A 27,892-nucleotide genomic window follows, 5' to 3' on the forward strand; every position below is an offset into this window, starting at 1 on the left:
GGAATGCCGGTATTCGGGTGGCTTACCAAAGACATATCTCGATAACTGAACAGAGTACCAAAATATTTAGAAGCGAAAATGTACCAACGACGAATAGTTCGTGGTTTAAATAAGGCACAAAACCGACAGCGAGGTACGTTGTGGTCAGGGCCTAGGCAAGGAATACAGTACGAATGAAAATCTTTATGAGGTATTTGCCTTCCATAAGAAATACAATTACTGACTTTTACTGACATCGGTTTAGAGCAAGAAAAAGTTTCCCCAACGAGGTACTTAGGTTTAGTTGAAGACTTCGGTTCTGAAACTCGAAAACAAAAATTTCAAAAGTTGGCCGACCGGCACTTGCGAACTGCTTCTGCTTCGGGCACCGCACAGCAAGAAAGACTGATGTAATGGCGTCGGCTGCATGCTTTATACCCCTGACTACCTGACGTCACGGAAGATGAGACAGCAACCGATGCAGGACCCAAGACTATCAGGCCAAATGAGGGCTACTGCAAGCAGATAACCCAAATGTGATGATTGCAACTGTGAAACATGAAGAAGATTTGTCCTTGGTTTTTCCTCCCTTCTTTTGAGCCGTACCCTGGTAATGAGAGGTAGTGGAGGAAAGGCAGAGACCAATAGATTGACCCAGGGGAAGGACAGGGCATCCACTTTCCAAGCCATGCAGTGACACTTCCTGGTGCAGAACTTGCTGAGCTGATGGTTGGTGTGGGAGGCAAAGAGGCTGACCTTTGGGGTGCCCCATTTCTGAGTTATTAGGGTGAAGGTTCTTTTGTCTAGCTGCCACTCGTGTGGGTCCAGAAGATTTCTGCTTAAGTGATCTGCCAGAGAGTTTGGAGAACCTGGCAGGAATTGTGCTAACAGGTGTAGTTGCATGGCAGAGGCTGTGTGCCAAAGGGTCATGGCCAGCCTTCATAGAGGGTAGGAGTGAATCCCTCCCTGCTTGTTGAGATACCACATCACAGTGGTGTTGTCAGTTTTGATCAGGAGAGCCCCTGGGGAGAGAAGGGGCTTGAAAGCTGCCAATGCGTGCTGGACAGCTAACATCTCTTTTTGGTTGATGTGCAGACGGATTTGCTGTGGGCTCTACTGGCCCTGTATGGACCTGCCGTCCAGTTGTGCACCCCAAGCATAGTCTGATGCATCTGTGGTGAGGGTCTGGGGGGCAGAGGGTGGTGAGAAATGTAGTTTCTTCTTGTGGGAACATGTTGCTGCCCACCAAAGAAAATCTTTCCTGAAGCAAGGTATCATGGGTATAAGAGTTTCCAGGTCTTGAGAGTGTTGACACCAAAGGCTTTTTAAGTACCATTGAAGTTTCCTCATATGCAGTCTGGCATATGGAATGAGTAGAATGCAAGATGCCATGAACCCCAGAGCTTGCAGGATTTTCCTTGCAGATAACTGGGGTCTGGTGGCTAGCTGCGAGAAGTAGGCTGTCAGGTAGGTTTGCTTTTCTGATGTAAGGAATGCTATCTGGGATGCTGTGTCCAGGCTTGCTCCCAGGAATATAATCCTTTGGGTGGGTACTAGATTGGATTTGTTTTCATTGATAGTGTACCCTAGGGAGGTCAGTAGGGACTTTACAAAGGCCAGGTGCTTGAGCAGCTTTTCCTGACTGTCTGCCTGAATTAGGCAGTCTAAATATGGGTACATTTGGATATTCCCTTGTCTGCAAAAGGCAATGGCCGGAGCCAGACATTTTGTGAAAACTCTGGGAGCAGTAGATAAGCCAAAAGGAAGTGCAGAGAACTGAAAGTGCAGAGATCCTGCCCTGAAGCGTAGGCATTTCCTGCATGATTCCCCGATAGGAAATGTGGAGGTAGGCCTCTTTTAGGTCTAGGGTGGCTAGCCAAGCATCCTTGGAGAACATGGGTAGCAGCTGCTGGAGGGTGAGCATTTTGAATTTTGGTATCAACAGAAAGGTGTTTAGAATGGATAGATCAAGGATGAGGCGCCAGGTGCCCTCTTTTCTGCGTACCAGAAAAAGTCAGGAGTAGAAACCTTGGCCTTTCTGTTCTGCACAAACATGCTCTATTGCCCTCATAGAGAGCAGGGAAAGGACTTGCTTTTGCACCTCTGCCCACTGGTTTGGAGGTAGATCTGGGAACCCTTTTGGGGTTGGAAGAGTGTGAAAAGAAAATATGTATCCCTGGGACACTATGTTGAGGACCCAGTGGTCACTGGTAATGGTGACCCAGGTGCTTGCATGAAAGGAGAGTTTTCCGCCTAGGGGTAAGTGAAGGTGGGCAAAGGGAGGGGATGGAGAGTCATTGTGAGTTCTTACCATGAGGGGGGTGGCTTAGAAAACTCTGTTTTTGAAGTGGAGGAATTCCACTGTTTTGATCTCTGCATTCCCTGTGGCTGCTGTCTGGGGGGGGGTCTGCTTCCACGGGTCTGGGCTAAACTGATCTGGTGGGAGCAGGAAAGGACCAGTGCTTGGAGGGGCAATGCCTACTGAACCTGGATGGCTTGACCTGTAAGGAATCCTTAACTGTCTGCATAGATTTAGCTTTTCCTTCCATGTTTTTAAAGACCTCCTCTGCCTTAGTGCCAAATAAGTTGTCTTTGTGCAAGGGTGCATCCAACAATTTAGATTTAACATGGTCTGACAAGGGTTGTTCCTTAAGCCATACATGCCTTCTAAGGACAGAACCAGTGACTGCTGCCCTGCAAGAAGGGTCTAGGGCATGAGAACCACAGAGTAAGGTGTGCTTAGTAACTTGACTTGCAGAATGCATTAACTCTTTAGATTCTGCACAAGCAGGAAAGGAAGACACTTTTTGTTTAAGGAGTTCAATGGTATGTTGCTGAGATTTTAGCATATGGAACTGGCAATTTAGTGCTCTGATAGCAAGAGTAGCAGAGGTGTATACTTTCCCCCCCATCTGTCTAGTGCTCCCCTATCTGAGAGGGTGGGATTCGTAGCAGAGGTTCCTTTAATACCTTTAGGCCCTTAAGAAATTATCTCAGGGTCAGCAGTTGAATTTTTGAAAAGAAATTTGTGTGAGTCAGGAACTCTAAAAGACCTGTCAGGTTTTCTGGGTGCAGGAGATAGGGTGTCAGAAGTCAAACTGGATCCCAGGAAAACATCGTCCACAACATCCAGGACTGGGAGAATGGCCAGGGGTCTGTGCTGTGGAAGATCTAAGAATTCCCTGAGTCTCTTTTTAGACTGAGGGTAGTCCTGACATTCCCATTGGAAATGCTCCCTTAAGGTATGAAGGGTTTCCCCAAAGGGAAAGTCCTTGGGTAGAGAGGCTGAGGGAATGGAATCCTCTGCAGCAGAATCCTCATAAGCAGAAAGGGGTTGCATGTCTTCATATTCAGATGCATCAGAGTCATCAGACTCCTGTTCAGACAAAGCTACTGGGGACAGATCTTTTTCTTTTGGAAGGGATAGCTTGGCGTCCCCTGATAAGCATGATAAGCTCTTCCATCATTTTAAGCATTTGAGACTGAGGCAAGGAAGCAGGTGCCTGAGAGTGGGTCGTCGGTTTCTTGGTTGTGGTTCGTACCCTCGGCCTTAGAAACTCGGTCGTTTTCGAAAGCACGGTAGATGCGAAAGAAGTCATCGGTTTGTGTAGAGAATCGGTAGTGCGAAGTACTTCCTTGGAAGCCAGTGCCTGCTCAGTGGCTCTGGACCCATCCAAGGGAGAGACAACCGCAGGATCCTTAGTCGAAGAGTTTTGCATCATACCGGACTCCGAAAGGGTATCAGTAGCGGCCTGCAAATCCACAGAAGCAGGCATCAGGGGCTGCGAAAGCACCTAAGGACCAGAGAACTGACGACTAGCTTAGGGGAAGCGTAGCCAGTAATCTTGGACCTGTGCAGTCTGTCTCTGTCTTTATCCTTTTTTTTTTGGAAGATCTGCTGTCGGATGGCTTACCGAAGCCATATCGGAATTCAAGTACTGTAAGCAAAAATATTTAGCTACAATAAGAGCCCAACGACGTATAGTTCTGGCGTTGAACAAAGCACAAAAGCGACAGCGGGGGACGTCATGGTCTGGGCGTAAGCAAGTGACGCAGTAAAAATGAAAGTCTAGGTGTCGTATTTGCTGTCCACAGGCGAGACAATTGTTAACTTTTTCTGACATCGGTTAATGCAAGAAAAAAGGATCCCTAACGGGGTACTTAGCTTTAGAAGACTTCAGCTTCAATTCGGAAGACGAAAATTGGGTAGTGGCCGACCGGCACTCGTGCGAACTACTTCTGCTTCAGGCTCCACGGCAAGAAAGACAGATGTAATGGTGTCAGCTGCCTTACTTTATACTACTGATGACCGGACGTCAGTCCTGAAGCGACAGCAACCGACACAGAAATTCTACACCTCTGGTATTTGGGCCGGCTGAGGGCTACCCCGGCAGGGATAACCCAAATGTGATGACTGCAACAGTGAAACAAGAAGAACATCACTTGGTTTAACTAGAAAGAGGTACAATCTGACATACTAGCAGCCAACTAACCATTTAAGACAAAAAGTTGGCAACTTTAGCCAAACTATAAAAAGTTGTAAAATTCTACAAAATAAGCTATAAAATACAGAAAACACAAGCAACAGTAACTGCAAAGTGAAACAAGTACTTTCCTGTTTTTTATGTCAAGTTTTAAGTTTGGAAATGCCAGGAAAGTCTTGTCAGCATATGTGATTTCAAGCACAGTTTTCCTGAAGTCCCTGGAAAAAAACTCCAGGCAAATGGCTACGAGCATTGTTAAACTGAGGAGATAAAAATGAAAGAACCAATACAGGACTTATAACTCCAGCCAATAATGTCCACCCCTCAGAAATGGCAACAAATTACTTCCTGCCACAGAATTACCACTACTGCCCTCAGCAAGTTTACACCTTGACCAGAAAGCCAAATAAAACAAGTATGCAGTAAACAATGAGGTCTAGACTGGCTATGAGAGTAATTAATGCAAAAATTACAAAAACAGCTCAAAGATTCAGCCTACCATGACCATATCAAGAACCTATCTCCCTTTATAAAGGGACTTCAAACTGGTGTAAACCCTGAGAATAAGAGGTTATGTACTACTCACCATAATGTTCCATGTGAGTTGTTCCATTTCGCCTTCATTCTTCACTGATGGGTTCGGAGCTGATCCATCGGCTCCGACACGGCCATTAGCAAAGCTCAAGGTTTACCAGTAGCTTGAGTCCAAGCCCCTTATCCCATGATGCACTGCTGAAATTACCTCAGATCTTTTTTGCTGCGTGTACCATATCCTTGTGAGAGAACTACTCTCCCAAGAGAGAGAAGGATTGAATAACCAGGATGAGATCAGCCTCTAGGTCAACTATCAGCCAGGTGGGGGATGGAGGGAGGGACGTAAGAATGAAGGCGAGATGGAACAACTCACATGGAACGTTATGGTGAGTACATAACTTCTTAATGTGAAGTTGTTCAATCTCACCGTTCATTATTCACTGATGGGTAGCGTCCCTAGCACCGTGAATCTCGGGTGGCTCATGGGAGTACATTCTTCAGGACCATAGACCCAAAGGAAGCCCTGTCCCTGGAGGCCTTATCTACTTTGTAATGAGTGATAAAGGTATGAGGTTTAGACCAAGTGGCTGCAGCACAAATGTTATCAAGGGGTAATTTGGCTTGAAATGCAGAAGATGTAGAAACTGCTCTGGTAGAATGAGCTTTAATCTTGTGCTGTAAGGGCATATTAGCAGCTGAATAAACAAAAGTGATACAATCAGATAGTCATTTCAAAAGCGTTGTTTTAGCCACTGGTCTACCTTTTTTGGCTTCAGAGGAGGACACAAAGAGCTGGTCTGATTTTCTAACATCTTTTGTTCAGTCCAAATAATATCTGAGCTGTCTGTGAATGTCAAGTTTGTGCAGCATGTACTCTAATTTGTTGGAATGGTTAGGGAAGAAGACTGGCAACTCAGTGACTTGGTTGATACTGGATTCAGAACAAATGTTGGGCAAAAAAGAGGGGTTTGTCCTAAGAGATATTAATAGCCACCAGAAATATGGTAAATTTGAGATCACAAGATGATGCTGATTTAAATGGGGGAAGAATCATGCGAGACAGCATAAAGTTTAAATTCCAAGGAGAATAAGGAGTTTTCACTGGAGGCCTCATGTGGAAGGTCCTTTTGAGAAAAGCCTTGGACAACTTGTGGGACATTATTTTTAGCCCGTCCACTCCGAGATGAAAGTTAGATATAGCAGCCAACTGGACCCGAACTGTAGCAGCTGCAGCTCCTTCATTAAAAATCATAGTCAAGAATTCTAAAATGGACGGCAAGGGGGCTTGATAAGGATCAACGTTCTGCTTAGAAGCCCATATGGAAAATCTCTTCCACTTACTAAGATATAGTCTCCTGGTGGACGGCTTATGAGATGACAAGAGGATCAGTCTTGTCTCATCAGACAGATCATGAAGCCTGGCTATGATGGGAGCTGGAGCAGCCAAGCTGTGAGCTTCAGTGACTGCAATGAGGGATGGAGGTCTCCCTACGGATGTGTCAGAAGGTCTGGAACTGGGTCCAGAATCCATGGATCCTCCAATAGATGATGATGATGAAGGAATGGGAACCAAATCTGCCGAGGCCAATGTGGGGCTATGAGGATGATAGTCCTTCCCAGCAACATTGCTTTCTGTAGAAGTCTGGGTATAAGAGGGATGGGACGGAATGCATAGAGGAGACCCGAGGGCCAATCGTGTACGAATGCATCTCTCAGGGGTTGTCCCGGAGGGGGAATCAGGTCAAAGTAGCTTCTGCATTTCGTGTTGACGTGACTGGCAAAAAGATCGCAGCAAGGCTGGCCCCATTTGTGGAAAATTCTGTCCGCAATCTCTTGTTTGAGGGACCACTCGTGTGGCAACAGAATTGCCCTGCTCAGTTTGTCTGCTATCACGTTGGATCTCCCCGGGATGTGCGTTGCCAACAGAAAGCATTGGGAGGAGACAGCCCACTGCCAAACTCTGAGGTCTTCTTGGCTAAGGGGGTAAGACTTGGTCCCACCTTGCTTGTTCAAATACCAGACTACCAACATGTCTGTCTGAACTGCAATCGTCCCTAGAGGAAGAGAGTCCTGAAAGTACTGCTCTCATCTCTAGGACATTGATATGCAGGTGTGATTCTTGATCCGTCCATGTGCCTTGGGCGGTCATTCCCTGAAAATGCCCCCTCCCAGCCTATCAGGGAAGCGTCCATGGTCACAGTGGCTACTGGAGGGGGTAGAATAAAGGGGCGTCCTATGGTTACATGAAGAGACGTCAATCACCACCATTGGAGATCTCTCTTGCAAGAGTTTGTAATCAAAATCATATGACTCATTGGCAGTTCCTGCTAGGACCATTGGGTGAACAGCAGCCACTGAAGAATCCGCATATGCATCCTTGCTAAAGGTATGGCCAAGATCGCTGCAGCCATCAAACCTAATACTTTTAAGACTTCTGCGGCTAGTGCTCTGTCCTTTGACACTAGTGATTTGACATGCTGGCGAAGGAGAAAAACCCTCTCGGTTGGTAGTCATAGAATGGTGGTTGAAATGTCTAACTCTGCCCCTATAAAGACAATATGCTGCGATGGTGACAAGGCAGATTTTTCTGAGTTGATTGTAATGGCTAAGTGATGGCAGAGTGTCAGAGTGTATTCTCTTGCTTAAATAAGTTGATGCCTCGTGGTGGAGGTAAGAAGCCAATCGTCTAGGTACAGAAACACCTGGAATCCTAGACACCTCAGATGAGCCGTGGCCACTGTCATGCATTTGGTGAACACTCTGAGGGCTGTAGTGAGAACAAAGGGCAGGGCTCGAAACTGATAATGATTGGCTCGCAGCCAGAAACGCAAATGATCTCTGGATGGCCTGGCCATTTTTATGTGGTAGTACGCATCCTTGAGCTCTATCAAGCACATCCAATTGTCTTTCCCTAAAAAGGACTGAAGCGTGACCATCCAGAACTTTTCTTTCTTTACAAATTGGTTGAGTTTGTTGAGGTCCAAAATAGGTCTCCAGTCCTCTGTCTTCTTTGGAACCAAAAAGAATCTTGAGTAAGTTCTGAACCCTATTTGGTCTGCTGGAACTGGCTGGATGACTCTTTTTTTCTAGCAAACTGAAGACCTCTACAGTTGCTTGTTTTCTGTAACTGGGTGGAATGTCCGGGATTTTTCTTGGGGGCGTAGGTTGGGTGAAGAATGGTATGAAATACCCTCTGGAAATAATGCTTTGTACCCACCTGTCATTTGTTATATCTTTCCAGGCATCTGGGTATAAAGACAAGCGACACCCGACTGCCTCCAGAGCAGGACAGTTGGGTCTCCCTTCAGGGGCGCTGATAGGGTTGACCAGAGAAGTGATCTGTCACCCTGGTGTTGCTGACCCCCTCTGCCACGAGGGCGGCGTCTTCCATTGTTACCCCCTCTTCTGCCCCTAGAGGGGGGTTGACCACGTGTGTCCTGAAAGGCTCCTTGGGCTTTTCGCAACCACATTTTCCCTCCCCATTGGCCTTTGGGGTAAGGGGTGGAGTAGGGGTGGAGAAACGGACTCCGACGGCAGACAGAGTCCTTCCCTCCTGCTCATACCTGATAAGGGTTTCCTTCAGTTTGGGCCCAAAGAGAAATGAGCCATCAAACGAGGTGTTGACAAATGAAGACTTAAAGGGCTCCACGAAGGAACACAAGTGCATCCAGGAATGTTGTCTTAGCGTAACTCCTGTACCCGCTGCTTTACTCGTCCCATCAGCTGCATATGATAAGAGACGCATGGACGAGTTCACAATGGAGTTTAGGGTAGTGAGCTGGGTGGCAACTTTGTCCAAAGCCCCTGCAGCTACAGTACCCTGAAGAGTATCTCCCAACTCCTTAAGGAGATCTCTTTGCAGTCTGGTGAATTGGGTCAAATAGTTCAGGATTGGAGTGTAAAAGTCGCTGAAATAAACATACATTTCCCATAACGATCCATGATCCTGAATTCTCTGTTAGGAGGATGGCTCATCAAGGAATTCTCAGACATTTCCTTCTTGGTGGCCACTGCCGCCACCACCATGGCATCAACAGGGACTCCCTTGGACAAAAAATCTTTATCTACGGGTGCAGAAATGAACTTGTTTGGCCTCCGAGGGACAGGCTCCATGGACTCCGGTGACTCCCACGCCCTTTGAGAGACCAGCTGCATGAGCTCATTGAAGGGCGGAGATGCCCAAGAGGTGGAAGGTTGAGACCCGAAAGCCTTCAGGAGAACTAAGTCATCCTCAGTAGGGCTTTTGGACTGCCAATCACCCCTCTGCCTAAGGATCTCAAGTATCTCTGCAAAGGAGATATCCTCAGAGGGGGATCGGAGGGACCCTTCTGACTCATCCAAGTCAGTATCAGATGTCTAAGACTCCTGTGGGGAGTCCAAGTGTCTCCTCTTACACAATCTCTTCCTGGGGGCCTCCTCAGTGGGAGCCTCTGGGGAGGTCTCAGAAGAGCAAGGGGTGCCCTGTGGGGCTACCTGAGGCTCAGGGTCTCTACGCCTGGCCTGGATGATCGAGGCAGAAGTGGACACAGGCACTTTGGGGGAAAATGAGGCTAGACCTAGTGTCGAGGATGTCTTTGGGGACAAGGCTCTCCTCATGGCTTTGAAGGCATCATGGCTCTGATGAGAAGGAGTCGACGGATTCGAGGGAACCCCCATCCCCTCCCGCACTGAGGCTGTGGGCTCTGAGCCGGAGGTAGGAGCCGAGCTCATCCGAGCCGAGGCCCCAAGAGGAAGAGTCGGCAACAACAAGTCGGTGTGACTGTCCTCCCTGGACCCGAGGGGAGAGTGTCGGCCCCTAGAGTCCCCGGTCGACAGAGAGGACATCAGAGTAGATGGAACCAATGACACCGGGGTAGGTCTGGGCTCCAAAGGCTCCACGAACAGCAGGTTGGCCCCCTCCGGCTCCAAAGATCCAGTACGGCTCGCAGGAGGAGCAGTCAAATCCAGGATGGTGGTCTTTGGTTCCGACGCTGGGGTTGGAGCCGATAATTTGGCAAGGCTTGGTGCCCGTAAGAGTGTCTGCACCAATAGGTTCACATCCAAATCCAAGAGGCTGACTCAAGATCTAGAGGAGTGCACCGAAGGTGCTGATTGGAGGAATGGAGATACAGGTCTTTCAGAGACTGGTTCCAAGACAGTGGCCCAGCTCCGAAAAGAAGAGACACTCGGCTCCGATAGCTGTGGAGCCGAAGTCCCGGAATCCTCCACTTTCTTAGACTTTTTAGATGCCTTGGAATCAGTAGATGATTTTGATGATTTAGAGGACTTGCTGGCTCCATCCTGGTCAGACAAAGCTTCAGTAAAAGGATGCTTCGACAAACCTCGATCCACAAGCTTCCTTTTCCTCTCTAAAAAAACCCTTGAAGAAAAGGAATGGCAAATGCTACAGGACTCCTGCAAGTGCACTGCACCCAAACAATACACACACTGAACATGCCCATCAGTGAGAGACATGTTTTGCCCCCAGTCTGGACATTTTTTGAATCCAGACTTTGGTGGCTTGTCTTTTTCCTCAGACATATTAAGCAACATACAGACTAGAAGAAGTCAAGATAACACTACTAACAACCCAACATCGTTTAACAAAGGCCAACAGTATAATATATCCTAAAAGTTAAAGCTATCCTTAGGCTACACTGAATACAAAACACACTCTAACAATGGCCTGAGAAAGGAAGGCCAACTCTAAGAAATGTGAAACAGCACACTATCTACACTATGAACACTATAACAATATAATGAAACACACACACACACACACACACACACACACACACACACACACAGAAACTAGGCCTAACACGAGGCTGCTACAAATGTAATAAACTATGAAGCACCAAGGGAATAGGTCTAAAAAGACAACTATATATATATATATATATATATATATATATATATATATATATATATATATATATATATATATATATATATATATATATATGGATCCCCTTTAAAATCCTGAAAGCTCAAAATCCTGAATCTCAAAATCCTGAACACAAAATCCTGAAAGCTCAAAATCCTGAAAACTCATAATCCTGAATCTCATAATACTGAAAAACATACAGGACACCAACACAGACTATATTGCAGCTACACTACACTGCACATACACTACTATCTATCCACTTACCCTAACCCAGACCCTAACCCTAAGGTCCGTCACTATCGCATTCACCTCACCTGTGCCTAACCCTAACTCAATTAACCCCCTAACCCCAAATTCTGTCACTATCGCACAATCACCTCACCCGCACCCTAACCCTAACTCACTTAACCCACCCCTAACCCTAACATCCATCGCACACTCACCTCACCTGTGCCCTAACCCTAACTCACTTAACCCGCCCCTAACCCCAAATTCTGTCACTATCGCACAATCACCTCACCCGCACCCTAACCCTAACTCACTTAACCCGCCCCTAACCGTAACATCCATCACAATTACACACTTACCTGACCTGCTCCCTACCCCGACTGTCCGCACAATCACACATCAGTGTTGGTGTCCTGTATGTTTTTCAGTATTATGAGATTCAGGATTATGAGTTTTCAGGATTTTGAGCTTTCAGGATTTTGTGATTCAGGATTTTGAGCTTTCAGGATTTTAAAGGGGACCCATATATATATATATATTATGAAAAATTATCTATAAGAGCTAAAAAAGTTTTGAAAAAGACTTGCAAATAGCGATTTTGTGTCAAAAAATGCTTGAGCGAACTGGAACCCCTGAGATCTATGCTGCGGCAAACTAGATCTGAGGTAATTCCAGCAGTACATCATAGGATAAGGGGCTTGGTCTCGAGCTACTGGTAAACCTTCAGCTTTGCTAATGGCTGTGTCGGAGCCGAACCCATCAGTGAAGAATGAACGGCGATACTGAACAACTTCACATCATGCCTTCCCAGAGGAAGATCTCAATGACCTAGGCAGAATTCTTGGGATGTCAAGCTTGCTCATTTTGGCACAGTAGGTGGCACCGTCAGAGAGGTCACGAACATGTGTTACTTAAGGGTCTTCTTTGTTTCTTCTTGGAAGACAGCTTGACTTAGAAGAATAAAAGAAATGGCCTAAGACGGATCACAAAAGTCCTCAACAGTGATGAGGGTCCACTTTCTCTTCCCAAGGTCATCTACTGAGTGTTGTGAAGACTGACCAAATAACTGTTCTCTTTTAAACAAAGCGTTCAGTATGGGTTACCACATTAATGAAAGGACAGCCTCAGCCAGTTTATCCTGCACAAGCAAATGCCTAAGCTTGACTTCCTAGCCATACTTGTCAGTCAGTCAATATCAAAGCAAGACCACACTAAAGCCCAGTGTGGATACAGCAGAGTTCTACCCACCTTCTCCCTAAACCCATGCTTGGAGAGGATGAATTTTTTTTCCCAGTGACTGATCCACAAGGAAAGACTGGAACTTATACAATCTTGGCAAATAACTAAAGGAGCTAAGGTTCAGCACTGCAGACGCAAACACTACCAAACCCACTCTGTCTGTGACCTCAGAATTCTATTCTGGTAGAAAGTGTTGGGTTTTTTGGGTCCTGTCCTAGACGAAGATCATGTACACTCCCATACAATCAGGTCTGGTCAAGTCTGTGTGGAAGGGACTCATTATTCCTGTGCATCATTACAGACAGAATGGATTCTGGGTTCCCCAATATCTTCTAAAAATGTGTGTGTGTGTGTGTGTGGGGGACAAATGCTACCCTATTGCAGTCTTAAAATGTATGGGCTGAAGCACAGAAGACATATGTCAAATTGAGGATGAGAGGCATAAGCAAGCAGTGGAATTACAGGATGTCGGCATAAAGCCATGCTTCCTAAGGGTGCAGTCCCCTCACCTGCGTGGACAGGTCCAACCAGAGTTCAAACAAATGCCTGAAGTATATGGCCTTAACTGTGGAACCTAATGCAAGAAGATCCAGTTATTGGATACTTCAGATGATTAAGGAACAGCCTTCTAAAACTGCACCACTTGTCTGATTTTTCCTAGTCATTGATCATAGAGAAGTCTCTGACAGATGGTAAAACAAAAAAGTTCTTTCCATATTAGTCCCACTATGTTTGGATGGCTCTTCTATCGAGTGGCTATGGACAGGGTATCCTGTAAATTGGACAAGTAAATACTTATGCATTCATGTATAATGTAGGTGTCAAATATCATTTTTTTTTTTTTTGGCAAGCAGGCATGCTCACAAACTAGCTCACAATGTGGAACATGATGTGTGCCAGCAGAGGAACATGTGCCCCTGAACAAAGGTGCTCCAAAAAATATCAATACTGAGAACAGAAATGCTAACCCAATCACAGATCCATGAAACAGAACCTCTCAAAGATTAAGTGATACTGTAAGAATGTTGCTGTTATTTCTGTTCAACAGCTGTTGCACTGCTCTGCATGCATATAAGTGTGTAACAAAAAGGTTTCCAGCAAATGAATATCTAAAGCAGTGTTCTATCAAGTACAATTTTTTCAGTTATAATTCTGAAGTAATATAAAAACAAACTGTTAATGAAAGTACAGTTGTGTAAGTGAACTTACCATAACAGTACTTGTTCAAATGATCACTGCTGCAGTTACCTTACCTATATGGGTTATATACTGTGTAGGATAAAACACCCAGCCAGCTTCCAAAACTTCAGGGCACCTTCCAAGCGCCCTATCAGTCAACTGGAGATAAGATGACTAAAAAGGCAGGTTTGTGTGCCAAGCCTTTCAGAGCTTTCATGCCAACAGAGAGAGGGAGGCTGAACCCAGAAAGGACAATGCTAGAACAAAAAAAATATGTAGTCACACCCTAGCATAAAAAACACACGAAAAAGGGAAGGAGTGGCTACTGCAGCAGCAATCAAGCGAACATCTACTGTTATGGTAAGTTCACTTAAACAACTGTACTATGTTCACCATATTGATCACTGCTGCAGTAGCCTTAGCTATATGGGTAGATTACCTTCAGAAGCTCGAAATACTGAAATCTCGAATTTCAGTATTTCAAGCCCAAGAAGCTGAATCCACATAATAGCGAAAGTTTAGAAGCGTGAAATTCAAAACCTTGAATATCGGAGGTTTTGAATTTCGTGCTTCTAAAGTTCCGCTATGGTCATGTATTCAGGTAAGAGTGTGTGTGTGTGTGTGTGTGTGTGTGTGTGTGTGTGTGTGTGTGTGTGTGTGTGTGTTAAGGGGTTTGGGTAGGGGCTGTGGTGTGTGTCAGTGTGTTTTGTTGCCGTGATGTGTGTGTGCGAGGAGAATGTAGCTTGTGTTTTGTGTGTGTTTGTATGTAGTGCAACCTCAAAGTGAGAATAAGTAGGGGGGTGTGAGGGGCTTGCCCCCCACATGGGGGGGTGCAGGGGGTGTATTAGAGTGATTGTGTGTGTGTGTGTAGTAAAACCGCAAAATTCAAAACCTCCGGTATTCGAGGTTTTGAATTTTGCGTTTTTTAGTTTTCGTTGTTTTGTGGTTTCAACTTCTTGGGCTTGAGATACTGAAATTCAAGATTTCAATATTTCGAGCCTCTGAAGTGAATCTATATTTGGGAGGTAGAAACAGAAGGATCCAGGAGCTTGTGAAGAATGGTGTTGGCAAAGACTGATCTAGACCTACAGAAGCAATCAAACTTACAGTGTTTTGTAAAAGTATGTACGACTGACCAAGCTGCTGAATCTAGAATCCATCACTTTCCAAAAAGCTACAGATGAAGCTAAAGCCCTGGTAGAGTGGGCCTTGACTCTAGCTGGAATAGTTTTGTTGTGCTGAGTATTACAACAAGTAATAACCATAGACAACCATTTAGAAACAGTCTGTATTGACATAGGTTGTCCTTTCCTACCTTCACAAGAAATGAACAACTGATCCCAAGATCTGAAAGATTTAGTTCTGTCAAGATAGTACTGGTGTTATCTGGGGACATCCTTAAGTATGGAGTATCCTTTCTCCCTCATTTTTAGGGAAAGAAAAGAAAGCTGGGCAGCTTGGTTTAAAATAAACCGTGATACCACTTTAGGCATAAAATAAGGATTAGTTCTCAAAGAAACTTTGTCTCTGTGGAAAATGATACAGTGTTGACTCATCATAAGAGCTTGCAACTCGGACACCCTTCTCACAGAAGTCAGAACAATCAGTAAAACTGTTTTCCATGTTAAGAACTTCAAGTCAGCCAGGTTATTTGACTCAAATGCAGAAAGTGTTATTTTCTCTAATACAAAATTAAGATTCCAAATAGAGGCCACCATAGTAACTCACAAATATTGTCAAACCAGAGAACAACTAGCCCTGAATGTCTGCTGGTTATGTTGTTGGCACCAGCTAGTAAACCTTTAACATTTGATAATATAAGATTTTCTAATAACAGGCTTTCTCGTCTCCATTAGTACCTGGTGCATGTCCTCAGTAAACAGATGCCTAAAGGGAATTACGACCCTATCATCTAAGCAATCAATACTGAGTGAAATCAGGGTGTATCAAACACTTTTGTTTTTGTGTGAGCAGATCTATTCTCTGAGGAAGCTTACGGCAACTGCCCCTGGCCATTTCCAAAATAAGGGAGAACTACTGTTGCCTGTGCCATAAGGGAGTTACCACTATGATCTTGGGGAATTCCCCCTGAATTTTCAGAAGTACCCTGGATATCAGTGGAAAGGGTGGAAAAGAATAGAGGAACATTCCTGACCAAGTAATAGAAAAGGCATCCATCTTCCAGGGCCTTCTTGTATGGAGTTCTCAAGGAGAATCTTCCCAGCTGATTGTTCAGAGAGGAGGCAAATAGGTCTACTTGAGGAGTTCTTCACAGCTGGATCAAATTTGGGAAGACCCTGATCTAGTTTACAGTTGAGACATTCTACCACTGTCCTGCTCAACTTGTCAGCCACACAGTTTTACTCAGACAGAATGCAGACTACCTGTAAAGTGAGACTGTGCCATGAAGCTGTATCCCAAGCTAACATGGCTAGTCTGCAAAGAGGGTACAGTCTGGTTTCCCCTTGCTTGTTGATGAACCTCATGACTATGGTACAGTTTGTAACAACTTAAAGAGGTTCTGGGGACCAAACATGATTCACTGAGTTGACTGCCTTGATCAGGGCAATCATCTCCTATATATTTATGTGCTTGCATCTGTTCTTGGTGTCCCACACACCTTGCACTTTTATTCCTCCTGAAACTGCTCCACAAGCAAAGTCCAATGAATCTGTGGAGACTGACTGCTTTGGAACAGGGAGGGAAGTAGGGGAGACCCGGATTTAGGGATATTTGATGTCTCCACCAAGTGATTTCTCTTTTGAATGTTCTCTTGAAACCCAGCTTGTGTAACAGATCTCTCATCCAAGTCAGAGATTCCCGACACTGAAAAAGACTGCACAGATAAGCAAGTCATGTAAATGTGGGAAAATGTGGCTAACCTTGTAGCCTGCAATGAACTACAAATAGATCTAGACACTTAGGTTCATAGGTTGGTACTAGGCTATCAGCCCTAGGGCCTATACAAGCCTAGCCATAACAATTCCCTGGCTATTTCTTCCCACACTATTTACTTCCCTGGACCCCTATCTAGCAGGGTGACTGACGTGATCCGCGGGGTGAATTTCCTTTCTCCCATCCAATCGTCAAGGTTCCTTTTGAAGAGGACCAAAGAGGCACTCTGCTTGACATGTATGGGCAATCTATTCCAGAGTCTGGGGAGTCTCTGGGTCAGGAATCTATCCCTCCAGCATGTTTTGTTTATTGTGATGACAAGGTTTAGATCCCTGGAGCGTGTGGCTCTGAGGGATTGGGATTTCTTTTGTAGCATGTCCAACAGCTCTGGGTTTGACATGGCCTTGTATGTTAAGCAAAGATCGCCTCTGAGTAGATGATATGCGACAGAGTATAGCTGGAGTTTTTTAAGGAGGTCAGCGTAGGGCATCTGCTTTAGGCCTGTGATTCTTTTAGTGAGGTATTTCTGTGGCCTTTCCAGTTGTTGCAGATGTCTTGAGAGGTACATACCAAACGGGGCATTGTATTCTATAATGGGTCTAATGAGGGATGAGTACAGTGGGACAATGACCTCCTTTTTTCTGGATGAAAAGCCCTTAGTGATGAGGTGTGCCACATAGAAGGATTTCCTGACTGTTGTGGCGATGTGGTTATCGAAGGTGAGACCACTGTCCACCTGTGTCCCTAAGTCTCTTATCAAACCTTCGGTGTTTAGTGTACTGCCACCTATATGGTAATTCACAGATACATGTTTTTTCCCAAAGGGGATAACTATACATTTCTTGGCATTGAGCTTGAGCCCATGGCTCTGGCGCCAAGCATCCGTTTCTGTAAGGCCCTTTTGTAGAGTATCCACATCATTTGGGGATTCAATAATGGCTCCCAGTTTGCAGTCATCTGCAAACTTTGTTATCCAGAGTCCCTTAGTGTTGGCCTGTACTTCAGAGAAGTAGATGCCAAACAAGAGCGGTCCCAGGACTGAAACCTGAGGTACTCCACTTGTCACTTGTCTGGAGTTGGATTTGGAGTTGGCTACTTTTACAGTGTGGGTTCTATCAGTAAGCCAGTTAGCAACCCATTGGGTGATGTAGGGATTAATGCCCAGCTTTGTGAACAGTCACACTGTGAACAGTTCACTTTGTGAACAGTCTTGGTGACATGGATAGTCTAAAGAGTAAGGCAGAGAACGGATAATGTGATCCAGATACATTAAAGTCTGGATGAACATGGATGTGATGAGCATCTTTTAAATCTAATAGTACCATGAAAGTTGAATGAGGAAGAAGAGTAACAGATTGTGAAATAACATTATTTTGAATATGGGCACTATTACAGACAAGTTTAGGAAAGAAAGATCCAAAACTGTTCTCAAAGCATTTTCTATCTTTGGCACTGAAAACATATTGAGTACCCCCCACCCCACCTCAACTCTCGGAGAAGGAGGAACTGATTCTGTCACTCCCCGGACAGCATATGATGGAGGTTAAGTGGAAATAAAAGAGTATGGTCTTTTGGATAAGGAATTGCCCCCTGGAAAGTAGGAATATCCTCCCATTGCCATCTGTAACCTTGATGTATGATCTTCAGAGCCCATTTGTCTGAAACTATCTACTGCAAAGAGAAAAGGGGAAATTCAGACTTTCTGGAAGGGAAAGGGGGCAGCCAGTGTGAGAGGGGAAGGCAAGGTCCCTTGAATAGTCTTTCTGACTAGACTGTCCTTGGTTTTGGGGTGGGGTCCTAAATTCTTTTTGGAAGCCCTTTGTCATTTTTCTGAAATGTTTGTTTACCTGCATTTTGTTGAGTGTGCTTATTTTGGGGTTTTTTTTGGCAAAATTGGGTGAGGAGTTACAGAATACTTTAGAAAATTTAGAAAAGGAAAACTGGAAAATCTTAAGAGATTCCCTATGTCAAATTACCCCTTTCATCAGACTTTATGATCACCTCTGTAGCAGAGAAACTAAAAATGAAATTGCTATCGAAATGTGAATTTAAAATCTCATTTTTAAAATAATCATCAGGGATGTTTTAAGAAAGCAGCCAGGCAAACCTCAAAACACTACCAGTGACCACAGTCCTGGAAGAAATATCAACTGAGTCATATACACACATGCACCGCAAACAATGAGTAGTGACTTTACAATTGAAGAAACTAAATTATTTACAGCAGGCTTTCCTCACAAGAAAAAAAAAAACACGGACAAAACAGTCCTCATTCTATCACAATTAGAATAAACTTAACATATGAGCCTGACATTTTAAAATTCTGAAAATCAAATTTGCAAAAGCATGCACTTTTTCCCCCATACTTATCAATAATTTTCTCATACCTGTCAGAAAGTGTACGACTGGAATTTCAGTAGAATTAACTAAAGCTATAGTTGCTGGGTCAGGTTGGGAAAGAATGTATAAAATCTTAAAAGACTGAGGACCTTTACACATTCTATCTGCCTTTTTAGGGGCAGTTGACTGACTCTAAGGAATATTGCAGGCAGTGACACACACATTCTCCAAACCAGACAAAAATGGAGGAATGGGTGAAGTTTCAGGGAATTCCTTCTGTAACAGCTCATAGTACTTTCTGAGGCACTGAGAAACCTCAGTGTTCTCCCACTGAAAACAATGGCATGTTCTAGAAACAGTCTCAGAGAAAGATAAACTTCCACAGGGAGATATCAAAATTTGAGCTCTCCTCTAAGACTGAGTGAGAAAACTAAGGATAAAATCCTGTATATGTCCCTTCATATTCCAGCCCAGATTCAGAATCTTGAATATCTTCAGGAAAAGCCTAAATGGGTTAGAACTGCCACATCAATTAACATATACACAACTTCTTACCACCTATAAAAGTATCCTGTGTCCATCTGCTTGTCTACCACTAAAAACATTCAACACAACTATGTTCCCAGTCGATCACTGCGATCCCGTGATCAAAAACTCCTTTCTGTCTATAAATCTAGCAAATTTACTGAGCATTGTCTATACTTGTACAAGATTACCAAGACCTGGAACTCCCTGTATTTATCAGGTCTATACCCACCCTCCCTCATCTTTCAAAACCACTCTGAAAGACTTCCTGGCTAAAATCGGTCTGTGTTCTTGCTCAAAACCAGAATAACCTATATCCCTAAATGTGAACAAGTACCTTTCCAGTCCTTATACCTCCTAACTCTTCCTTCTTCACTTACTTCCTTACTATCTAATTCTCTTCTCTAACTTTCTCTCTAAATATACCATAAGCCTGTTTTTCCCTCACTTCATATTGCAATTCCGATTTGTATTACACTAACTTACCTTTCATTTCTCTATAGTCTAAAAGTTCTCTAAATTTTAAATGATTGCCATATACCTTGTATTGATTCTTAACCAATGTTTTTTATATTATGTCTAATTTGTTATAATTACTTAAACTGCAAAAGTTTTTGTTTTATTTTTAAAGATTGTAAATTTTTTGTTCTTAGAATGTTACGTAATAACTTTCAACTTTTCTACCTGGACGACCGCTGAAAATGGACTGCTACCCAGTCAGACTTCCACAGTAATCAAATGTCAATAAATAAATAAAAATAAAATAAATAAAAGAGGTATCCCTCTTTCTTTCACCAGAAACAACCTTATAAGAAGGATCAACAGCTGGAATTAAACTCCGAGGCAGACCCAGTAAACTACTCCTGTCTAAGGAAATTTGAGGAGGAGTAGATACACGTTTAGTTTTCTGTTTTTTTTTTTTTTTTTACAGGAAAAAAGGGTCCAGTAGTATACAGCTTCCCCAGGGATGGGCACAGAATTATGACAAAACAAGGAGGTCTTCGCTGTCTTCTCTTGCAGGACCGACAAGACTCTATCACCCCTTGCATACTCTCTGGTTGCAGGAAAGCTCTGAAGGGCTTGGCACTCAAACATGCCTTTTTAGTCATATCAGCTCCAGCTAATTAATAGTTTGGGTGCTTGGAAGGTGTCCTAAAACTTTAGAAGCTGACCATCTGTTATATCCTATGCAGGATACAACTCATATAGATAGCTAAGGCTACTGCAGCAGTGATCAATGTGAAGAACATGTACTTTGATCCACAACTGGTACAGAAGTTGATAGCTATATGTTGTTGTTGTGTCTTTCGGCTTTTCCCGGTTAGGGGTCGCCACATCAGAACACCGGTCTGCTAATGATTGGCAGTAGATTTTTACATGCCGAGTTGCTGGCCCTGACACACAACCTTCAACGAAAGTACGCCCATTCGCGCATGTCTCCACACAGAAGATGCTCTAGCTGAGAATCGAACAGGACGTCTTACTGTGAGGTGACAATGCTACCGCAGCACCACCACCGCAGTTTTAGAAGTTGATAACTATATACCTTTCTCAAAAATAAAATAACCACCAGATTACATTATCAGTTAATGACTTGTGCACCCAGTCAGTGTCTACAGTAGTATTTTCAGATCAGTATCATAACAATCCTATACAGGTCACTCACATATCTGAGTGGTAGAAAGTATGCACCAGATGACTGATAAAAATCACTAATGAAAGAAGAATACAAAGGATATAAACACTGGCCCTGTAATGTAAATATTATCAAATATGCCATGATGAACATTGAAAGCACAGCTGAAATATGCATTTCCTTTTTTTAATTCTACAATGTTAGTTGATGGGACTGCTAAAAAATTACTCTATCTGAAAGGAATGGATATGACCCAGACGAAGACCACATAGGTTCATAGGTGTGTATTAGGCTAATGGCCCTGGAACCTTTACAAGCCTAGCCCATAGAGGTGCCCTGGCATTGTACTGCCAACATTAGTTCCCAGTGCCCCTATCAAGTAGAGCCACTGGAGTGATCCCCGGGGTGAACTTTCTATTTCCCATCCACTCATCAAGATTTCTCTTGAAGAGGGCCAGTGAGGTGCTCTGCTTGACATGCATGGGAAGTCTATTCCATATCATGGGCAGTCTCTGGGTTATGAACCTGTCCCTCCAGCACGTTCTGTTGATTGTGGTAATGAGGTTGAGGTCTCAGGACTGTGTGGAGCAGAAGGATTGGGATTTCTTTAGATGTAGCATTTCCAACAGAGCTGGGTCAGACATGGCTTTGTAAGCCAAGCAGAGATCACCTCTTAGTAGATGATATGAGGCGGAGAATAGCTGGAGTTTTTTGAGTCTGTCCATGTAGGATGTGTGTTTAAGGCCTAGGATCCTCTTCATGAGGTACTTCTGTGGCCTCTCCAGCTGTTGCAGGTGTCTAGTGAAGTACATGTCAAATGGGGCATTATACTCAATGACAGATCTAATGAGGGAAGAGTAGAGAGAGATGATGACTTCTTTCTTCCGGGATGCAAAACCCTTGGTAATGAGATGTGCCACACAGAAAGACTTTCCGACCACAGTGGCAATGTGGTGGTCGAAGGAGAGGCTGCTGTCAACCTGTGTTCCCCAGGTCTCTTATAATGCCTTCAGTGTTCCATGGGCTCCCATCGATGTGGTAATTAGTGGGAGCTGAATTTTTCCCAAAGGGGATGATAACGCATTTTTTGGCATTAAGCTTACAGCCATGGTTTTGTCAGCAGTCATTGGTCTCAGTGAGGCCCTTCTGTAGCATGTCTGCATTAGTTGGGGAGTTAATGATGGCTCCCAGCTTGCAGTCATCTATGAACGTGGTCAGCCAGAGTCTCTCCATGTTGGCCTGGACTTCTAAGAAGTAGATGCCAAACAGGAGAGGCTGCAGGACCGATCCCTGTGGGACACCACTCGTAAGTGGTCAGCAGTCTGACTTGGAGTCCACTACTTTCACACTGTGAGTTCTGTGAGCCAATTTGCAACTCATCTAGTGATATAGGGGTTGATGCCTAGTTTGGTGAGTTTATCAATAATTCCTGAGTGAGGAATGGTATCAAAGGCCTTGGCCAGATTGAGGTAGGCTGTATGAACTGCCTTACCCTCATCCACAGCTCTGGTGACTGACTCAAAGAAGTCGACTAGGTTGAGCAGGCATGATCTACCTTTCACAAAACCAAATTGCATGGGATCTAGAGGATGGAGATTCCCTATATCCTTGTTAATTAGGTCCATGATGATGCACTCCATAGCCTTACATATCAGACTCTTCAGGCTAATGGGGAGATAATTCCCAGGGTCTGTAGTTGCTCCCCCTTTATGGAGAGGGATGACTGTAGCAGTGTGCCATTCGGTAGGGACAAAGCCTGAGGTGAGCCTGTGAGTGAACAGGGCACACAGATGTGGTGCCAGTTCACTTTGTAATTCATGCAGAACACAGCCAGGGATATTGTCGGGTCCCATGGAAGCTGTATTCCTGGCCTTGGACAATGCAGCTTTAACCTGTGCTGCAGTTATGCTGGGTGCCTGGCATTCTTCCGGTATTGTGATTGGCGCTTTTGGGGGGGGTAAAGTTGGCACTGAATCTGTCAGCCAGTATGTTGGCAAGATCTGTTGGCTCAGTATAGGAGGTACCATTGTGCAGTAGCACAGAGCAAATCTGGGTATTGCCGTGGAGATTCTTGATATAACTATAGAAGGCTTTGCGGTTGTTTTTAGTGTCTGACGCAATTCTGCCTTCATAGCTGGCTTAGAGGTTTTGATGAGGGATCTCAACTTTTTGTTGAAGCTAATAAGGGAATTTTTTCTAGTCTTGGGACTTTACCTTTTTCTGCAACAGTTTCCTCCTTCTGTTTTAGATGTTATTAATGGAAAGGGACCACCAGACTGGTTTCCTTTTTTGGAGGAGACCATCTTGGTTCTGTTGGGTATGGCTAGTTCCATGCATTTATGTATGTGTTCCATGTGCATTGGTGTATGATGTTATAAAATTTACAGTGAAGAATCCACCATTTTTTTAAATACACTCACACTACCACATTACATGACACTCTCTGATCATATTTTGGGCATTTATCTGTTCACAGTAATATGATGCTAAAATAAAAACACATCTCAATTTATGCATATCTAACCAACTTAAATACTACCAAATCACTGAAGTAATCAATGAATCCCAAAACTCACAGATAAAAGACCCAGCCTCATTAACTGTTATAACTACAAAAGTAAATACACGTTACTTGTAAAGAGTGATGTCTACATGTTTTTGGTTCTTTGGTACTGCTGATCTATCTTGTTTATCTGGTCCCAGAGCCTCGTTCCAGTCAGATCCTTCTATTTTCTCAGAGTAACGGGGTGAGAGGTTTTCATAACGCTTTGTCTCCTGTGGATGTCGAGCCTCCAGTGCTTCCAGTGCACTCAGGTGAAATGTAACAGGAATTGCAGGGAGAATACTGATGTACCTAATTAAAAAAATATATAAAAATGTATGTTTTTGAGACTGTTTTAGTGTGTAAGATTAGCACCAAAGTCTGTTATTTGGTTCTCAAATACATCTTGTTTCCCTGTTTCTGTCTTTTTAGGCTGATGTAAAGACAGCTTTGTAATTCAACATCTGCCTTTGGTCTGGACAAAAAGCAAAAGATTATGCTCAAACAGGCTCAAGACACTATACAGTTACAGTAAAATTAGTAGGAACCTATCATCACATATGTACTATACAAGGGATTTCACAACAGTAAATTGTCTGACTGTAGAAACAGCAACTAGTCTATTGCAGTCAAATACCATCAAGAATAGAAAAACGTAAAATCTCTGTTTCAAGCACTATTCCTCTCCAAATAAAAAATTCTTACAGGCAGATGCTGCAACAACCATAATTCCAACAGTTTAATGTTTTCTAACATTTACTGCATGACGCCTTATTTGTGTGCACCACATATTTGCATTTCTCTTTCTGTCATTAAGCTTTAGTCATAAAGTTGGTTCTGTCTGCTTACCAGCTTTTCAAGAAAATATTTTATGTTATTACCCAAGAATAACCTCAATCTGTTGTGAATACCTGAACCACTCTCTGCTAATAATAAGTCCACAAACTTCCCAAAATATGCTTCTCCAGGCTCCAATGTGAAGAACAAGGCTTTTATAAAAACAATTACCATCAAGGCAGCTCTCCAATTCTCTGAGCATATGAAATGCTCTAATGCTGGAAAAAAAGAAGTTATGTACTCTCCATAACGTTCCATCTGAGTAGTTGTACTTCATTTATCTTCAACCTGGGGTATTCGGATCTGAATTGGAACCGAGACGGCTGTATCACCAGCATCTGATCTGAGCTCCAAGCTCCTCCCCTCACCCATAATGCCCCTCTGTCTCCTTCCTTCCCTCAGATAGAGTTTGCTGTATCAGAAAACATAAGCCCGACCCAGAAAAAGGACCTTACCACTAAAGGCTCCCACAAAGCTAGGCCAAGCATAGCCAGGACAGCCACCAGCGTGCACCTCTCCCGTACACCAGGATAGGACAATAATGATAAGGTCAGGGGGAAGGGGTGGTTGAAGACAAATGAAGTACAACTACTCAGATGGAACATTATGGTGAGTATATAACTTCTTTATCTGAAGTAGTTTACTTCATTTGATCTTCAACCTGTGGGACAGAGTCCCCAGCTACCAACATCTGGGTGGCCCTCATGGAAGAATATTTCAGAGGACCCCGGAGCCAAAGGATTCCCTATTCCTGGATATAATGTCCAACTTGTAATGAGATATAAAGGTATGAGATGAGGACCAAGTAGCTGCAGAACAAATGTCATCCAGCGAGACACTAGACCAAAAGGCCACTGAAGTAACCACAGACCTGGTGGAATGGACTTTACTCTGATCCAGGGGAGAAAGACCTTTATCAGAATATGCCCAGATAATACATTGGGAGATCCAGCGAGCAATGGTGACTTTAGAAATAGGTTTGCCCACGAATGGTTTGGAATAGGACACAAATAGTTGGTCTGATTTACGGAAATATTTTGTTCTGTGTAAATAAAACCTCAGTTGTCTATGTACATCCAGCAAATGTAACTTGTACTCACCCCTGTTTTGGAAATTTGGAAAGAAAACAGGAAGATTGATTGATTGGTTAATATTAGTTTCAAAGCCACTTAGGCTTAGGATCGGATCCCGATGGCAGACTGTGTCTTCCTATCCTTCTCACTCTGGACTAGAGTCTCTCGCACGGACTTCACAAACAGGGAAGAACCATCATAGGGGGCTTTAGCAAATGACACCTTAAAGAGTTCCAAGAACTGACAAAGCCGGAGCCAGGCGTGGCACCTAATAGCAGCGCCAGACCTGGCCACCCTGGCAGCTCCTTCCGTGGCATGGGAAAACAGGCACATGACGTATTCGCAACTGCTTTCAGAGTGGCCATGTGTGCAGAGAACATCTTCTTGCCCCCTGCCGACGTGGACTCTAGGGGCAACTCAGCGACTTCCTTGACTAAGTCACGCTGTAGCCAGATGACGTGCACCATGTAATTCAGCACCCCTGTGGTGAATGTTGCTGAAGCATAGCTTCGCTTCCCCAAACGATCCATCGTCTGCGACTCCCTGTCAGGAGGATGGACCGTAGCACTCTCCTGCGCAAACTCTTTCTTGATGGCAGCTGCCACCACCATAGTGTCTACTGGGGACCCCTTACTCCAGCTGGTCCTGTCCGGTAGGGGGGGGCTAAGAATTTTGTCTGGCCTTTTTGGAAGAGGCTCCATGGTGTCCAGTTCCTTCCATGCTCTACAGGTGATTAGGTCCACCAGTGGATCTGCAGGGAGGGACACCCAGGAGGTAGAGGGGTACTTGCCAAATACCTCTACTAGGAACACTTTCATCCGAGGTTGGTTTTTGGGCGGACCACCACCTTTCTTTGGTGTAAAAGTTCCATGATGTCTCCAAAGGAGACATCCTCGAGGGGGTGACCTGGGGGAACCTTCCCGTTCCTCTAAGTCAGTGTCATCCATAAGGGACTATGGGGAGGAGTCCAAGTGCCTTGTTTTACACGGTTGCTTGCAAGGAACCTCCTCAGTGGGACTCTCTGGGGGGGACTCACAAACTGCTGGCTGCTTCCTAAGACAAAGCAAGCACGGTCTGTCCCTGAGACGAAAGGAAGGTCGAAGCGATACCCAGAACCGAGGGAGTTGGGGCGGATTCCAAAGAGGAAATGGTCAGGGGTCTCGACCCACTCGAAAGGACCCTCTCCACCATGTGAAATGCTGAAGGGGAGCGTACTTCCTGGGAACAAGTAAGGGAGCCGCTCCCCTCGGACCTGACAGGAGAGTCGGCCGAGCCTGTAGGAGCCGAAATACCAAGGGGGAGAATGCGCTCTGACAAACTCGGAGCTGACGGAACCCCCTTGGATCCGGCGCCAAGGCTACGGCCCCAACAGCTGAGATCTGGCGCAGTCGAATCCGACAAGCTCAAGGCAATGGCTGGCGTTGAGGCACAAGGTACCATCGGCGCCGACCCTGAGAACTCTCAGATCCAAAGACTCCAAAACCAAGGGGTCATATCGGTCAAGGAGCTATGGGGGTAAAGAAGGGCTGTGATCTCCCCGCTCTGGAGGGAGAGGAGGCTGGCAAGACTCCCATCTGGATGTGGGGGCGGATGAACTTCTGCATCATCCTGCCCATCTCTGACTCACTCAAGCTGCAGGTGGAACGTGATGATGAAGTGCCGGTGAGGGGAGGCTCTGGATGATGGCCTAGATACCTCCGGCTCCAGAGAAAACCTGGGCAAACGGAGCTGAGTGGTCCGGGGACTGCTTCCTAGGTCTGTCCTTAAGACACTTATCCCCATCCGCAGGCCTCAAGACGGGAGGCTGAGTCCCAGAGGCCTGGGAAAGGGTAGACACAGTGGTAGGGAGTTATAGAAGCAGTAGTGGGGAAAGCTGTCCCCGAAGCAGGCAGAAGTCCCTTCATCATAAGTTTAGCCCTCCTATCCTTGAGAGCTCTAGGGTTGAAGCCCGCGCAAATACAGCAGGGTGTATCCAGGTGGGCCACTCCTAAACACACTACACACAAAGTGTGGCCATCCGCTGGAGAGAGCTTATGGCCACACTCTGTGCATTTTCTAAAGACAGGCTTGGGGTTGTCCGCTATGTCTGCAAATAAGCCCAGCACACACACAAACCCACACACACACACGCTCACTAACTAAAGGGGTGGAGGAAGGCCAAGGAAGGGACAACACTACACCACAAAACTGTTTCTTTTTTCTTTTTTTTTGACAACTGACAACTAACGCAAGGTAGGGGAGGTTGAAAAGGGAGATAGGGAATCCTAATCTAACACTAACGGACAAAAAAATGTCACTTACCCACAAAAGATGCCTGGAGCTCAGCGATCACGATGAGTAGCTTTTCAGTGGTAGATGAGTTCTGAGGGAAGGAAGGAGACAGAGGGGCATTGTGGGTAAGTGGAGGAGCTCGGATCAGATGCTGGTGATGCGGCCGTCTTGGATCCAATTCAGATCTGAATACCCACATGTTGAAAACCAAATGAAGTAAACTACTTCGGATGCATTTATTTACACCTTTGCATTCACAGT

General features: G+C 44.7%; 1 protein-coding gene across 2 annotated transcripts in view; it reads right to left on the minus strand.

Annotated features, from left to right (window-relative positions):
- Nucleotides 1-27,892, minus strand: part of LOC122797194 (SREBF chaperone) — a 2,019,897-nt gene that overhangs the window by 858,113 nt on the left and 1,133,892 nt on the right. For both annotated transcript variants that reach the window (XM_044066018.1, XM_044066017.1), the window contains exon 14: nucleotides 23,541-23,762. In XM_044066018.1, the coding sequence (XP_043921953.1) occupies nucleotides 23,541-23,762 (222 nt within the window). The remainder of the gene's footprint in view (nucleotides 1-23,540; nucleotides 23,763-27,892) is intronic.

This window comes from Protopterus annectens, chromosome 3.part0 (genome assembly GCF_019279795.1).
Source record: "Protopterus annectens isolate FY-2018-M chromosome 3.part0, PAN1.0, whole genome shotgun sequence".
Classification (NCBI taxonomy): domain Eukaryota; kingdom Metazoa; phylum Chordata; order Ceratodontiformes; family Protopteridae; genus Protopterus; species Protopterus annectens.